We start from the raw sequence: 15,495 nt of genomic DNA on the forward strand, positions 1-15,495 counted from the left end.
ACTACCACATCTGAGGTGGAAACAAAATTCAAAGAGCTTAATATACTCAGGTCTGGGGAGATGGGGGAGTCAAGGAGGAGGGGGAATTGACACATGCAATTGTTAGTCTGATAGCAAGGATTCTTCTTAAACCTATCAAAGTGGGGTGGTACCGTATGATTGGAGAATAGCAAACGTAGTACCTATATTTAGGAAAGGGGAGGGGAAAGCGAGCCACTTGGAGTTGCAGCTAGCCGGAGATGTTAGGAGTAACAAGAAGGTATGTTAGCAACAAGAAGAAAGTCAAGGAAAGTGTGGGCCCCTTGCTGAATGAGGGAGGGAACCTAGTGACAGAGGATGTGGAGAAAGCTAGTGTACTCAGTGCTTTTTTTGCCTCTTTCTTCACAGACAAGGTCAGCTCCCAGACAGCTGCACTCTTCAGCACGGTATGGGGAGGAGGTGACCAGCTCTCTGTGGAGAAAGAAGTAGTTCGGGACTATTTAGAAAAGCTGGACGAGCACAAGTCCATGGGGCCGGATGCGCTGCATCTGAGGGTGCTAAAGGAGTTGGCCGATGAGATTGCAGAGCCATTGGCCATTATCTTTGAAAAATCATGGCGATCGGGGGAGGTCCCGGATGACTGGAAAAAGGCTAATGTAGTGCCCATCTTTAAAAAAGGGAAGAAGGAAGATCCAGGGAACTACAGGCCAGTCAGTCTCACCTCAGTCCCTGGAAAAAATCATGGAACAGGTCCTCAAGGAATCAATTCTGAACCACTTAAAGGAGGGGAAAGTGATCAGGAACAGTCAGCATGGATTCACCAAGGGCAAGTCATGCCTGACTAACCTAATTGCCTTCTATGATGAGATAACCGGCTCTGTGGATGAGGGGAAAGCAGTGGATGTGCTATTTCTGGACTTTAGCAAAGCTTTTGATACAGTCTCCCACAGTATTCTTGCCAGCAAGTTAAAGAAGTCTGGGCTGGATGAATGGACGGTAAGGTGGATAGAAAACTGGCTAGATGGTCGGGCTCAACGGGTAGTGATCAATGGTTCCATGTCTAGTTGGCAGCCGGTATCAAGTGGAGTGCCCCAAGGGTCGGTCCTGGGGCTGGTTTTGTTCAATATCTTCATTAACGATCTGGAGGATGGTGTGGACTGCACCCTTAGCAAGTTTGCAGATGACACTAAACTGGGAGGAGTGGTTGATACGCTGGAGGGTAGGGATAGGATACAGAGGGACCTAGACAAATTAGACGATTGGGCCAAAAGAAATATGATGAGGTTCAACAAGGACAAGTGCAGAGTCCTGCATTTAGGACGGAAGAATCCCATGCACTGCTATAGACTAAGGACCGAATGGCTGGGCAGCAGTTCTGCAGAAAGGGACCTAGGGGTTACGGTGGACGAAAAGCTGAATATGAGTCAACAGTGTGCCCTTGTTGCCAAGAAGGCTAATGGCATTTTGGGTTGTATAAGTAGGGGCATTTCCAGCAGATCGAGGGATGTGATCATTCCCCTCTATTCAGCACTGGTGAGGCCTCATTTGGAGTACTGTGTCCAGTTTTGGGCCCCACACTACAAGAAGGATGTGGATAAATTGGAGAGAGTCCAGCGGAGGGCAACAAAAATGATTAGGGGGCTGGAGCACATGACTTATGAAGAGAGGCTGAGGGAACTGGGATTGTTTAGCCTGCAGAAGAGAAGAATGAGGGGGGATTTGATAGCTGCTTTCAACTACCTGAAAGGGGGTTCCAAAGAGGATGGATCTAGACTGTTCACAGTGGTAGAAGATGACAGAACAAGGAGTAATGGTCTCAAGTTGCAGAGGGGGAGGTTTAGGTTGGACATTAGGAAAAACTTTTTCACTAGTAGGGTGGTGAAGAGCACTGGAATGGGTTACCTAGGGATGTGGTGGAATCTCCTTCCTTAGAGGTTTTTAAGGTCAGGCTTGACAAAGCCCTGGCTGGGATGATTTAGTTGGGTTTGGTCCTGCTTTGAGCAGGGGGTTGGACTAGATGACCTCCTGAGGTCCCTTCCAACCCTGAGATTCTATGATTCTATTCTATGATTCAAGGAGCAGAAAAGCTTTAAGGAAGATTTCTCCCCAGGCGAAAGTGATCAAGAGGAAAGTCCACTGATGTACTAGCCTGGTCTCCTGAAATGACCTCACCTCAGCCAGGTTGACTGTCTACTTGCTCAGGAATACAATAAATTACACTGAACTACTCCATAAACATCCATCGCATTGAAGATCTTCATTTAACAATTTTATGTGATATTAAGAGGAAAAAATGGGCTCCAGAGAAATCAGACACGCAATTCAGAACCCACTTTGCGCTCATGTGTTTCGGTCTCATCCCTCATTAGTGGACATAATTACATTATCTCATTGTAACTTTTTCTGTTCTTGTTTGGTACAAAGAGTATTTCAAAATGCTGTACAGAGCACTAAGTATAACTCTAGCGGAATGGATATCTGCATGCAGTGGAAATGGCAGTCACTCAGCAATTTTTTCACTTAGAGTAAAAAGCATAGGAGAAATTTTGCCCAGGAACAAGAGAGAGCAGTTTCCACTGACATCAATGAAAGCCCTGATCCTACTCGTACTGTTGGTAAACTCCCAACAACTCAAATAGGAGCAAGATCTGTAATGTCAATGAAGACTAATTTTAGCTACTGCCATGGGATAATTGACATTTCATACATTATCTCAATATAAAAAAAAAAAGCACTTAATTCCATCCAAGAATAATGTTTCCAATGGTGCAGCGTCCCCTGTAGCACAGTGCTGCAATGATAAACTTGAGCTTCTGCCCCTAGAAATCAGTTTCTAGTTTTAATATCAGCCAACCCAAGCGGGGCGGAGGGGGAAAGAGAGGAAAAAAGATACAGTAAACTCAACATATATTAATATTCAATACTTATAGAGATAAATCAATACCTGGCAATGTGACATCAGGTATCCCTGGACATAGACAAAAAGTCTAATAAGTCTCTTGAGCCATCTTGTCACATTTTAGTTACCAAGAAATTGCTATTCAACGACCTCAGGATCATTTTCCACACTTGACTGAGAATACTTTGCACTAAGTGTGCCTTTTATTGGATGACCTCAAGGCATTTTACTAAACCTTAACTGAGCTTCAGCACCCCTTGTGTGTTGTTAACTGTAATTATATATCTATTGTGCTACTGGGGGAGCTGAGGGACAGAGAGAGACAAATAACATAATCATGAGAATCAGTAAGAGTACAACTCCTAGTCCTGTGCTAACCACACACTCTCCTGTGTAGCCAATTAGTTCATTTTATCATATATTGTTGTACTGCATGATGTTATGATTAACTCATATGCTATGTTACATATAATTAATAGATTTAAGTTGTAGGATTACAGAAGTATAAGACTGATAAGTATTTAGAAGTGATAAGAATGCATTAGGTATCTAAGTAAAACAGGGCTGAAACTCAAGGCCTATAGGCTGAAGCCTGTAAGATTTTAGCTTAGTCATTCTAGGCCATACATGTTTAAGAAGTGCTTGACGTAAGTAAGCGACCAAAGTCTGACCCTATGCCACAGGATCATGAGAAAGATGTGCCAACAGATGGTGTTACAAAAATTGACAACAAGGTACTGTTCAAGACTATGAGGTATTGATACCCTGTTGTAATATCTCTTCCAAAATATGTCCTGATATCAGGGTACATGTTGTATGTAGAAGCTAATGAGAATAAAATAACCGATGAAAAACAGGACACACCAATATTATTGGGGGGCACAACACAGATAAGTATCAGAGGGGTAGCCATGTTAGTCTGGATCTGTAAAAGCAGCAAAGAGTCCCGTGGCACCTTATAGACTAACAGATGTATTGGAGCATGAGTTTTCGTGGGTGATGCATCTGACAAAGTGGGTATTCACCCACAAAAACTCATGCTCCAATACATCTGTTAATCTATAAGGTGCCACAGGACTCTTTGCTGCTAACACAGATAAGGAAAACAAGTGTTGACACTTTCATTCAGATGCACACAGTATTAGGTGTAGACAGAATCACATGATAAGAGAGGGTGCCTAGATTGGGTAAAATGAGTTACCTATAGGAAAACTCCAACAGGAACCACCTTTCTCCTGATGATCAATTGGCAAGCCATCCATCAGACCCTCAGAATATTGTTGAGGATGTGAGTATGACTACAGTTATAATTGCATCGTTTGTTATGGGCTTCCTATATGCATAGGTGATTGTAACTTTACTTATTGTTTTATTAAAACTTGTGAAACAGATTAGATCTTGTACTTATGAATGTGTGTGGTCACTATCCTTGGTCTTCATGTGTTCCTAAAGGCTCTAAATCTGAAACAAGTAGCAGAGGTGACTTTCACTCTGTTGAGCTTGAAACTGTAGCAACCAGAACCAAACCCCTGATAGTATAATACAACATCACTAAATTCACTTTAAATAAAATAAAAGGCTATACCTGTAAGAGATACAGAAAAGAGAAATGCACATAAGCAATCTAATTACCTGTAGTAGCTTCCTGTGGTGTCTTTTTTTCTTTTGCCCAGGCCACCTTAGGCTCAGACCTCTTACTGTAGATACCCTCTTTATGTTTAATAGCTACAGTGTCTAGAGGATTCTCATCATCCATGGAGCCAAGTACCTTTGCTGGAAAATTTGGAGGAACAGCATCATTTGATCCTATAAAGAAAACAAGCAACATGTTCACAGTAGTTTATGATAATGAGTAAGAGGTTAAAGCAAAGCAGCACGAAGAGGGTACAGTTTTAAGAACAGGCCAAACCAGGCCACAACCTAGAGCAGCGGTGGGCAACCTGCGGCCTGTCAGGGTAATCCACTGGCGGGCCGCGAGACAGTTTGTTTACATTGACTGTCCACAGGTATGGCCGCCTGTAGCTCCCAGTGGCCACAGTTCCCCATTCCTGGCCAATGAGAGCTGCGGGAAGCAGCACAGGCCACAGGGACGTGCTGGCCACCGCTTCATGCAGTTCCCATTGGCCAGAAACAGCAAACCATGGCCACTGGGAGCTGCGGGCGGCCGTGCCTGTGGATGGTCAATGTAAACAAACTGTCTCACGGCTCACAAGCGGATTACTCTGACAAGCTGTAGGTTGCCCACCACTGACCTAGAGCTTTCACGTTGAAGCAAATCACTGAAAGGCAGCTAACATAGGGAGTTTAATTTATTGCCTGAGTAAGGAATTATTAGTAGTGCATTCAACTAATGAACAACATAGTTCTAGTAAAATAATACCAGCAGCTTATCAGTACGTATTTTTTTCTATAGCGCCTCTGATCCCACGATCAAAAGATGCTTCCCTCTGAGGCAGGCAAGTATTATACCCATTTTACTACAGATAGACACATAGAGGTTAAGGTCACACACTCTGGAGTCCAGACTCCCTCCTGCTGATCTTCATATTCAATTTTAGATATTTTCATTGACTGATGCAAACAGCCATTTTCTGGGATCTGTACAGAGAAGTGATGAAGCAAGTTGACAGAAGTATGAAACAGCAGTTAGAGGGATTTTTTTTCTAGTCCTATAATGCTTCTTTAGCTACATAACTAGGTCTGCACAGCCTCTAAAGAACAGCTCAAACAACAATAATACATTTTTCCAGCAGAGTTCCCACAGCACCACATTTCTGCATCATACGAGTTTGAAAGCCTAAAGACACAGTTAACTGATTTATATTCTTTGCAACGCTATGCAGTTACATTCAGAGGCCTTATTCAACTCAATTTTCTTCAGATATTTCTCATGAACTATGAGTCCTAACTGCAGTAGGGAATTTAAAATCAGATTTTTTAAAATACTGTTGTGCGTTTCCTAGAACCTGAGCTGTGTCATGTCTACATTGCATTTGCACTGTTAGCACCTTTGTTCCTACGTCTTTCTTCTCCCTTATATTACAGCAGACAGAATGGGTGAAGATTAGGAAACATGTGGAGACGGATTTGAAAGCCTAACCTTTGCTTTTACTTCTGTAATTTTTCAGACAAAATAACTGTGGACACAGTTGTATCTGTATTTATTATCCAGTGTACCTGTATATCACGGAGTTAAGACAACATCTTCCTAACATTAACTGTGGCTGAAAATTTCTGTGGGTGCCAAAAGGGAGACCAGGTTGAAGTAAACCTGAATATCAGGCCTATACTGTCTGTTATGAGCAGCATATGCTGTACATAGCAACCGTATTTAGAGAGAAGCAGGGAAGAATATGCTGATGAATCATTCTCTTTCTTCCACTTCACTAGCAGTTTTTGAAACACAACTATAAAGCACTTTAAAGAAAAAACAAGTTTCTAATCTGAACTCACCTAACATGGGGCTACCTTAAAAATTATGATATACCTTCCTTAATACATGGTATCACATTACACTTCAGAACGCATCCATAACAAGCTAAAGAGAAAAGGAACATTTCAAGGGGAGATTTAAAGCAGGGAACTAGATCAAGATGGATGGGAGGACCGCTGAAGAAATGAAACAGGCCCAAATGAAGAAGCAATTCTAAGTGGAAAGAAAAGAACTAAAGGAAAATCGGTCAGGTTGTGTGAAACACATACACATTTCTCCTTTCAGTGCCAACAGACAGAGGTAATGAAGTCTCTGACTAGAGAAGGGGGGAGGGATAGCTCAGTGGTTTGAGCATTGGCCTGCTAAACCCAGGGTTGTGAGTTCAATCCTTAAGGAGGCCACTTAGGGATCTGGGGCAAAAATCAGTACTTGGTCCTGCTAGTGAAGGCAGGGGGCTGGACTCAATGACCTTTCAAGGTCCCTTCCAGTTCTAGGAAATAGGTATGTCGCCAATTATTATTATACCACATCTTTCAAATCCAGGATGTCACATCTTTATGTTGCAAAGCTAAAAAACATAAGTGGCCTAAATATACTGGGACAAGATTCTACTCATAGTTATAGAGTAAATCCAGATAAGATAACTATTAAAAATCAGTGGAGTTACTCAAGATCTGCATGTTGTAACAGAGCTGAATTTAACTCATTGGGAAATTCTGCAATTGGATTATGCATACTTGGCCCTATTGACTACCGCAAGAGCTTAGAACTATGCATTCAAACGCAGGATAGAATTTGGCTCAGTTTTGTAAAAGTTTTAAGAAATGTAAATACCTGAGTGAGAGCTCTCAATAGTGGTCTCTGACCTGACAGGAGATATTTTGGGTCCTTTCATTGGATGGGGAACATAGTACATCTCAGAACTTCCAGAAGGCTTATATGGCAGCAACAGAGGCTGATCTGCAGGAATGGAGAGCAGTGCAATTAACAGAAATCAGCAAAGTCTAATACTGTAATAAAGCAGAAGTCATAGATAAGGACCCAAAGAGATCCTGGAAGATGTGCTGCATAGATTATGTTCAATTTGCAGTTTACTATTTCCTTAGAGCAGCGGTTCTCAACCAGGGGCCTGGGGTCCCCTGGGGGAGCCGCGAGCAGGTTTCAGGGGGTCCACTAAGTAGGGCTGGTGTTAGACGCTCTGGAGCCCAGGGCAGAAAGCCAAAGCCATGCTGCACAGTGCTGAAGCCTGGGGCCCCAAGCCCCATCACCCAGGGCTGAAGCCAAAACCTGAGCAACTTAGCTTTGTGGGGCTCCATGTGGCATGAGACCCCAGCTAATTTCCCTGCTTGCTACCCCCTAACACTGGCCTGGGCTTTTATATGCAGAAAAACTGTTGTTGTGGCACAGGTGGGCTGTGGAGTTTTTACAGCATGTAGGGGCGGGCCTCAGAAAGAAAAAGGTTGAGAACCCCTGCCCTAGAGAATACGCTCATTAAAAAGAATTATCAGAAAGGAGTCTACCTGCTAGTTAGAAAGCTGACCTGCTAATAGCTAGAAGGGATGGCTTAATCATTTATAACATTCCTTAGAGATTAATAAACTGTGTCACTAGTGAGACCTGTAATAAATTAAAAATGTTCATTCACATACCAACATTGCTCACAGTGCGTAAAAGCTAATGAAATCACCTGCCTGTGTTTAGGTCAACAAATATAACGTGCAATATGGTGCAACTCCACTGGAAGATTCTGTTTGCTGCAGGTGGCAAGGGCTGGAGCACTTAGTGCTTCTTAATAGCGAAGATAAACAATTGTTCAAGTACACCTCTACCTCGATATAACGCTGTCCTCGGGAGCCAAAAAAATCTTACCGCATTATAGGTGAAACCGTGTTATATCGAACTTGCTTTGATCTACCGGAGTGCGCAGCCCCACCGCCCCCAGAGCACTGCTTTGCCACGTTATATCCAAATTTGTGTTATATTGGGTCGCATTATATCGAGGTAGAGGTGTAGCTGAAAAGATATCTTTGTATTCCCATTTAAACATATTGAAGGCATCTGATCTCTTCTCACCCCATATGCACACAATTGACTGATGTCACTTTACACAACACCTCAAAGAGGAGAGAGACCCAGAGTTTGGAACAGAGGAAATATTATAGAAACTGAATGAGTCTACATACACCTGTATTGTGCAGCAGCGATCACTGGTGCAAAGAGGTACAATTTGCACTGCCTGCACCAATGTGAGTTAATCTGACACGTGAGTTCAGATTTTATTGGGGTATATATCATCGCTACCACATTCTCTCTCAGTAGCTGTGTAAATAAATTATTTTGCCTACCGAGTAATATCCGATTAGTTACCTGCCAACTCATAAGTCTATGAGCACCCTTATGATTTCTAATATGCATCATTTTAAATATCAATATTAAAAATAAGTGAATTTAAAAAAAAACACTTTCTCCCACTAAGTGCACAAGAATCAAAACATTTGACTTGACAGGTTGTGTGGAAGAGGAAAGATTGTAGATTCATGGAAGACACTGATTTTCTCACCAGCTGGCCTGTGGGAAGGCAAAATGTGGCTCAGAGATGAAGTAGCTAGGTTAGCGATTTCATATGCCCTCTGGTGAGAGGATCCAAAGGTACTGGTTTCACCATCTTCAGTACTAACATATATCTCTGCTGAAAATGTTGTCTTTTCAGGACTTTCTGTTGTTATCTGAGTTATGGCATCAGATGTTGCCTTTCCAGCTTGTGCAGAAACTGTGGTCTTGAAATTATCCTGTAGATTATGTCCACATGAATCCAAAACTCTGGTGTGAGCCTGCCTTGAGAATGGTACCCTCTGGCTACTTTCCAGAGGCATATATCTTAAATCTTGTGAAGATACTGATTTTGGGAAGTATGAAGAACCTTGATCCTTTGAGATAGATTCAGTATTTAATAATTTAGAGGCAGATTCTAACAAAAGTTTGGGGGGAGAGCTTGAAAGCATTTGTTGAGCATCAGTCTTAAGTCTGTCATTAGATCTTGTTTCAGCTTCAGTGTCCAACATACTGAACAGTTCTGAATTATTGCGTTTTGGGGAGAGTGTTATGTGGACACAAGACAGTGCTTTCCTGGTTGGAGATGAAGGAGCTTCAGGCATGGTGGTTAATGTTTTATCTGGGGAGGAACAATGTACCACATTGGCATGTTCGGTCTTAACATTTGTCTGGCTGACAGAGAATGTATCAGAAGAAAGTTTATCCTCCTTTTCCAACAAATTATCATGGTCTTTAAGCAAAAGGGTTCGTAGGCTATGAACTGGACCTTCTGAGCTGTCTGCAAATGGAACCTGGCTGTAAAGATTCATCTTTCCCTGCTGATGAGGACTCATGGAAAGATATTGATAAAACATATTTACTTCTTGATCAGATTTCATATCATGATCAACCCCAGAAAATCTGGCACTATGTCTGCCCAACCCAAGCATATTGCGAGTGGAAGACTCAGCTTCCTCAACACTATCTGCAACTAGAGTAAGTCCTTGGTCAGTGTATGTGGTTTTAGAACCTTGACCTGATAAAATGTCTTTTGCTTGAGAAGTTCCAAGTTTGTCAACAGCAATGGGCATATGCTGAAACCTGCCTTTATCTGCACTAAATTTAAAATCATTATCAAGTGAGTGAGTGGCTGTTGGGCTTGATGAAGGACATGATTTAGGACTTTCCACTTGTTGCTTGCCAGGTCTCTGCTCTTTAGCACTAACAGATCCAATTTCAAGAGGCATTATACCACGAAGAGTATCTTCACTGAGACTGGCACTAAGGACAGTGGAAGCTACCGGAGACTGGGAACGTTTACGAGATGCAAAAGTGATGGAAGTAATCTGCTTGGCAACTTCTACAGAAGGTTTTTCTGTAGACAGCTTCTTCTGAGATGGAAGAATCACGTCCTCTTCTGTTGGTGTACTGGAGGCATCCACCAATCCCATTGAACATTTGTCCATATCTTTACACAGGGGTGTGTGGAGCTCAATGCTAGCATCAAAGGAATTACCTCTGAGCATCTGCAGTTGACGGTGGGTATGTTTTTGGATGGTATTCAAAGCTTTAAACTGTGTATCATCTAGTGGTGAATAATCAGCAGGGTCACTTCTATATATTGGTGTGACCTGTCTTGTGTTTGACTCTAGAGACTCATTAAGTTTGAAATCTTGTGTCTGGCTGTCAATTTGCAACTGTTTGCCAAATGGAGATGTGAAGTGTCCTGTGTTCTGCCTCTGACTATGGCTGTGACTCGATGAGGTCTCTGAATTGTTTCCCCGTGGATCCTGTAAATGCAAAAAAACCACAAAGATTCTTGAAAAAAAAAATAAGTTGTGCAATAAGAATTTAACAATTGAAGTAAAGACTAAAGTTGACAATAACTCTATTTTTGCCATCACACAGAAAATACACACATTCTGGAACACAACTGCTAACATGACTGTAAACATAACAAGACTGGCCTTCATGTATGCCAGAAAAGCAGTCAGTTCAGTTTCAACGCCACAATATACACCACCACCACCACTGTAATTTACCTTTCTGATAGTATTCTTCAGGGTTTGGTTTTATTGTAATACAATAGACAATATATAGATTTTCTTGAAATAGAGAGAAGTGCTCTCCCACTTCCCTACCCCACCAGCTGTTTGTTTCATCCATCCTGTCCCATCTTGTTATAAGTCTAGATTATAAAGTGTTTGGAATAGAAACTGTCTTGTTACTTCTCATTTGTACTGCGTCTAGCACAGCAGGACTCAGATCCCCAACTGGGGCCTCTAGACATTCAGAAATAACAAATATTGATATGGTTAGGCTACTAGCTACTTAGGACCTGACTGGATACTATGGGACACTACTGCTGTCAGACATTTTGCCATGCCATAGCTGTCACTTTAAGAAATAAAACTGGGCAGATAAAAATTCTCCCTTGTTCCACTCGAACAGAGTTTAAGAAGCCAAGTGGATGATTTAGTTGGGGATTGGTCCTGCTTTGAGCAGGGGGTTGGAGAAGATGACCTCCTGAGGTCCCTTCCAAACCTGATATTCTATGATTCTAAGTGCACATATGCTTCACACACAAATCAAAGAAAGCTTCAATTACTGATAAAAGCAAAGCAAAAAGCCATTCTTTAAACCGATACATGAGAAAAGTCTTCAATTAAAGTTTGGTGATTTTAATTCTCACATGCAATAGTTCTCTTTTTTCCCCACTAGGAAACAAATCTTTCCAACGGCAATCTAAGCATTAGATCTGCAATAGTGCTCTTTCTGCAAACCAATGTCATACTGACAAGAAAATTAAAACAGAATTCAAAAAAATATCCAGGCCTTAAAAAGCCACTATTAATTAGCAATAACTTTTCACTCTCCAGACATACGTCATCTTTTTCCTATTAAAATATGCATGTATTCCACAGGAACATTCTTTTGTTTTACAAAAACTGGTAAGACTGCTTGCAACTGTGCTGGAAGTAAGGGTGGAGGGGTAGGGAATGAAATCTTTAGATTTCTAAAACCAGACCAGTTACTTACCAGTAAAGCCACCAGGTAAAAATCTCAGCCAGCTTTTTTAATGTTTTCAATCATGTATAAAAGTTTATGTTAATTATGATAATGATCCTACACTTACAGAACACCTTTAATCAAATCTTTAGATTTCTAAAACCAGACCAGTTACTTACCAGTAAAGCCACCAGGTAAAAATCTCAGCCAGCTTTTTTAATGTTTTCAATCATGTATAAAAGTTTATGTTAATTATGATAATGATCCTACACTTACAGAACACCTTTAATCCCAAAGCACTTTACAAATGTAAAATTAACATTGACACTACACAGGAATTACTTAATCCACCTCTGAAACACAGGCATCTCTGGTATGAAATGTGCAACTACACAATAATTTAGGACAGATAAATAAAAACAGACTTGCCTTGGCAGGTGTATAAAGCAAAAACTAAATAAAACATGGTATAGCCCATCAATTAATCAGAAAATAAGTGCTGCCCTACTTTCTGAGCATTCCTTCTCCTGGTCACACGATGTTCTGTTTGTCAGATCTCTTGTCTTTCATCTATTGGAGTGCTATCTTGCTAACATGGTCAGCTGAAGTAAATGGCAAAACTCCCATCAATTTAAATGGCAGGAGTTTGCCCTTCAATCCTTTGGGTACAGACTATATCTTCCTCTATATTCAGCTCTTTAATTTCTAAACAGCAAACTGAAGCTTAGTGTCTCTGCACAGTCTTTTGCAGACAGTTGCATACCAACAAGTACACTATATGCTGACACAAATCTGAGAGGTACTTTAGCCAGCTCTGGTTACTGTGCCAAATTTGTTTACTGTAATGCAGAACTAAATAATGCACATACAAGTATGCCGATATAAGGTTTGAACATACTAGGCTCTCTGCTCTCTTTCAAGCTTTCATGATAAATAATGGACATTCTAAGGTGTCACATTTACACCTATATTGTAGTGAACGTATGTGCAGACTTACCAAGGATGATAACCACTCAAAAAAGGGTTTTTTCTTTTTAGATGCATCTCTTGTAGGTTTGTTGATTTGTTTTGTTTAATAGAAGAGAATAAAACCTAGGTTCCCAAGAATATCCTTATTAGGGAAGGAGCACCAAACATGAACAGTTTTTCTCTGCAGCAGCTTACCTGATAGATTTAACAGGTGGTATCTTTAAAAGAAAAACTAGAAATAAAATACACCTCTACAGAGCAGATCACACTGCAAACAAGTCGACAGGTAAGTAAACAAACACCAGACTCCCAGATGCATGCAGAATATTCTCAACTAGCAGTCTAAAATTCCCTCAGTCAAAGGGGTATGCTAACTAAAGAGAGGCCACACTGTTTAACCCCATTGCAGACAGCACTGAGATGCATCAATCACACTCCACACAGCATGCTAGAAAACCGCTCTCTCTTACATCACTTCATCCCATCACCTTTAGTTACAAATTAGCGTCAGAAGCAGTGCCATTATTACCACATTCTGGAAATAGACAAGAAACATTTTTGATCAGCAAATTTTACATCGATCTCATTGGAGCCCATATTTGCTCCATGAAACCTTAATCTCTGTCCAATTTCTTTAGAAATAGAGAATTTAATTGACAAGGACAAAAGTGTATTATTTTTAAGATACCAGTATTTGCATTCCTTTAATTCAGATTCATTCAAAATTGATGGACTTTCCACTGATGCTGTGAAGAGCTAACGTGAAACAAATTATATTGACCTGGACGAAGTTTAGATAGCCCTGTTTCGGCCTAGAAAAATCTATGTAGTTTGTTAATTTATCTTCTGATCTGTACAACTGGGGAAAATGTAATCTTACATTTCATTAGTAGAAGGCCATGTGGATGTCTGAACAAGTACTCCTCCAACAGCCAGAGTAAAGGAATGGGAAAATAAAGCCAGCCACAGTAGAACTGGAAATGGTCTTGTGTAAACCATGAATTAAATAGATAATCCTAGACAAATGCCCAAAATGTCATTGGAAATGAAATACTGTGATCATTTGATCAAGAAAACCTTCAAGATAAGCATTAGGTTCATTCTTCCAAACCATGCCTTTTGAGGAGTTATCTATGCTAGAAAAGTACAAGCAATTAACTAAAGTTGATTTAAAAGTCAGTCAAGTTAAACTGATAAAAAGCCCTAACAGATGCATTTAAATCAGTTTAACCTTTACCTACATCAATTTAGCTTCAGTCAGTAACTTACCAAGACTAAACCAACTTAAGAAAGGAATACATCGATTTAAGTGTGTCATATTAAAAGGGTTTACACCAGTTTAACCAGAGAAATTTAAAAATCTGTTTAGTTAAACTGGTGCACTTTTCTAGAACAGAGAAGGTCTTAGACTCCGAACTCCCAGCTTGAACAGGAATGCCACGGTTCTGCTACAGTTCCAGGCACCAAAAAGCCATACGACCATTTTAAATTTCCTCTTACTGCCCTTAATAAAAATGCAATTATAAGGCGGCATGTCTGGACAGGTTTTTCCTACACAGCAAATCATCTTGCCTATCAGAAAAATTAATCAGATTAACCACAGTAAGTTTTTGCTGTTATTTTTAACTGACTAATCAAAGACAAAATATAAGACTATGTTAGAGTGCATGCATGCTTTTCAAATGAATAAATAAAAGATAATGTGAACTAATTCAGCCCAAAATTTATCTTGCTCTCTTCATTTACAAAATGTATAATCTAATATAAATATAAATGGTTTTATCAAATCTTTTCATAAAAGTATTTTAAATTAACAAAGGTTTTTTATCTCCAATTTAGATAACATCTTGCAGTACTGTGAAGCCAAACTTATGCTAGAGCATGAGAACCAGAAATAAACTGACCGGTAGTATAGTTTCATCGCCCAAATTAAGCAAAATGCAAAAAAGTAAACAAACAGCAAAGATGGTGAAAAATCGGCACTCAGATATACTATGGTGATTAACACAGTACTACAACAAACAAGCTCAAATATAAATCAGATTTTTAAAATTTTTCATTTGAGTAATCTGAAGTGCTGTTAGTAACAAATAAAGGGTTTTTTTTAATTTTGTTAACGATATTCCTTTAAAAATACATTAAAGCACCATGACTGCCCAGCTTAAACTAGTAAAGACAAAAAAATAGTTAAAAGCAGAAATGCATAAACTCTTCCCCACTGTGCCTAAGTATCCAAAAATCTGAGTAGTGAGTAAACTTACATACCATACCAAACCTAACCTCAGAGGGCTGAGTTTATGGAAAGCAAAATTTGAATTTACTCCACAACCCAGAACTTCCACCTTATCTCTAAATGCCCTAGAATTTGCTTGTTTTAAATGCCCAAGGGCAACTTTTGCCCAACGAGGGACAGCAGGATTGGGTCCTAAACAAAATGCATATTCCTATAGCATACACAAATGCACGCCATAAAAATCCATATAAAATTTAACGTGTTCCAAACTACCTTTGTAAAGGAAACAGCCACTTTTCAAAGTTAAATCTCAACGATTGTGTATTTTGAAAAACAAAGGCGATATAAGCCCTTTGCTGAATCTGGGCCTAAGTATATGCTTAAGTCCCACAGAAGACAACGACACTTAAGTACATGCTTAAGTGCTTTACAGAATCAGGA

The 15,495-nt window shown here is 40.3% G+C and overlaps 1 protein-coding gene across 1 annotated transcript in view; it reads right to left on the reverse strand.

The window, feature by feature from the left end:
• Positions 1-15,495, reverse strand: part of ALMS1 (ALMS1 centrosome and basal body associated protein) — a 144,417-nt gene that overhangs the window by 42,858 nt on the left and 86,064 nt on the right. The window contains exons 9-11 of the mRNA XM_045019073.1: positions 8,872-10,633; positions 7,146-7,271; positions 4,511-4,684 (exon numbers count right to left, since the gene is read on the reverse strand). Coding sequence (XP_044875008.1) covers positions 4,511-4,684; positions 7,146-7,271; positions 8,872-10,633 — 2,062 coding nt within the window. The remainder of the gene's footprint in view (positions 1-4,510; positions 4,685-7,145; positions 7,272-8,871; positions 10,634-15,495) is intronic.

The sequence above is a fragment of the Mauremys mutica genome, chromosome 5 (genome assembly GCF_020497125.1).
Source record: "Mauremys mutica isolate MM-2020 ecotype Southern chromosome 5, ASM2049712v1, whole genome shotgun sequence".
NCBI lineage: Eukaryota > Metazoa > Chordata > Testudines > Geoemydidae > Mauremys > Mauremys mutica.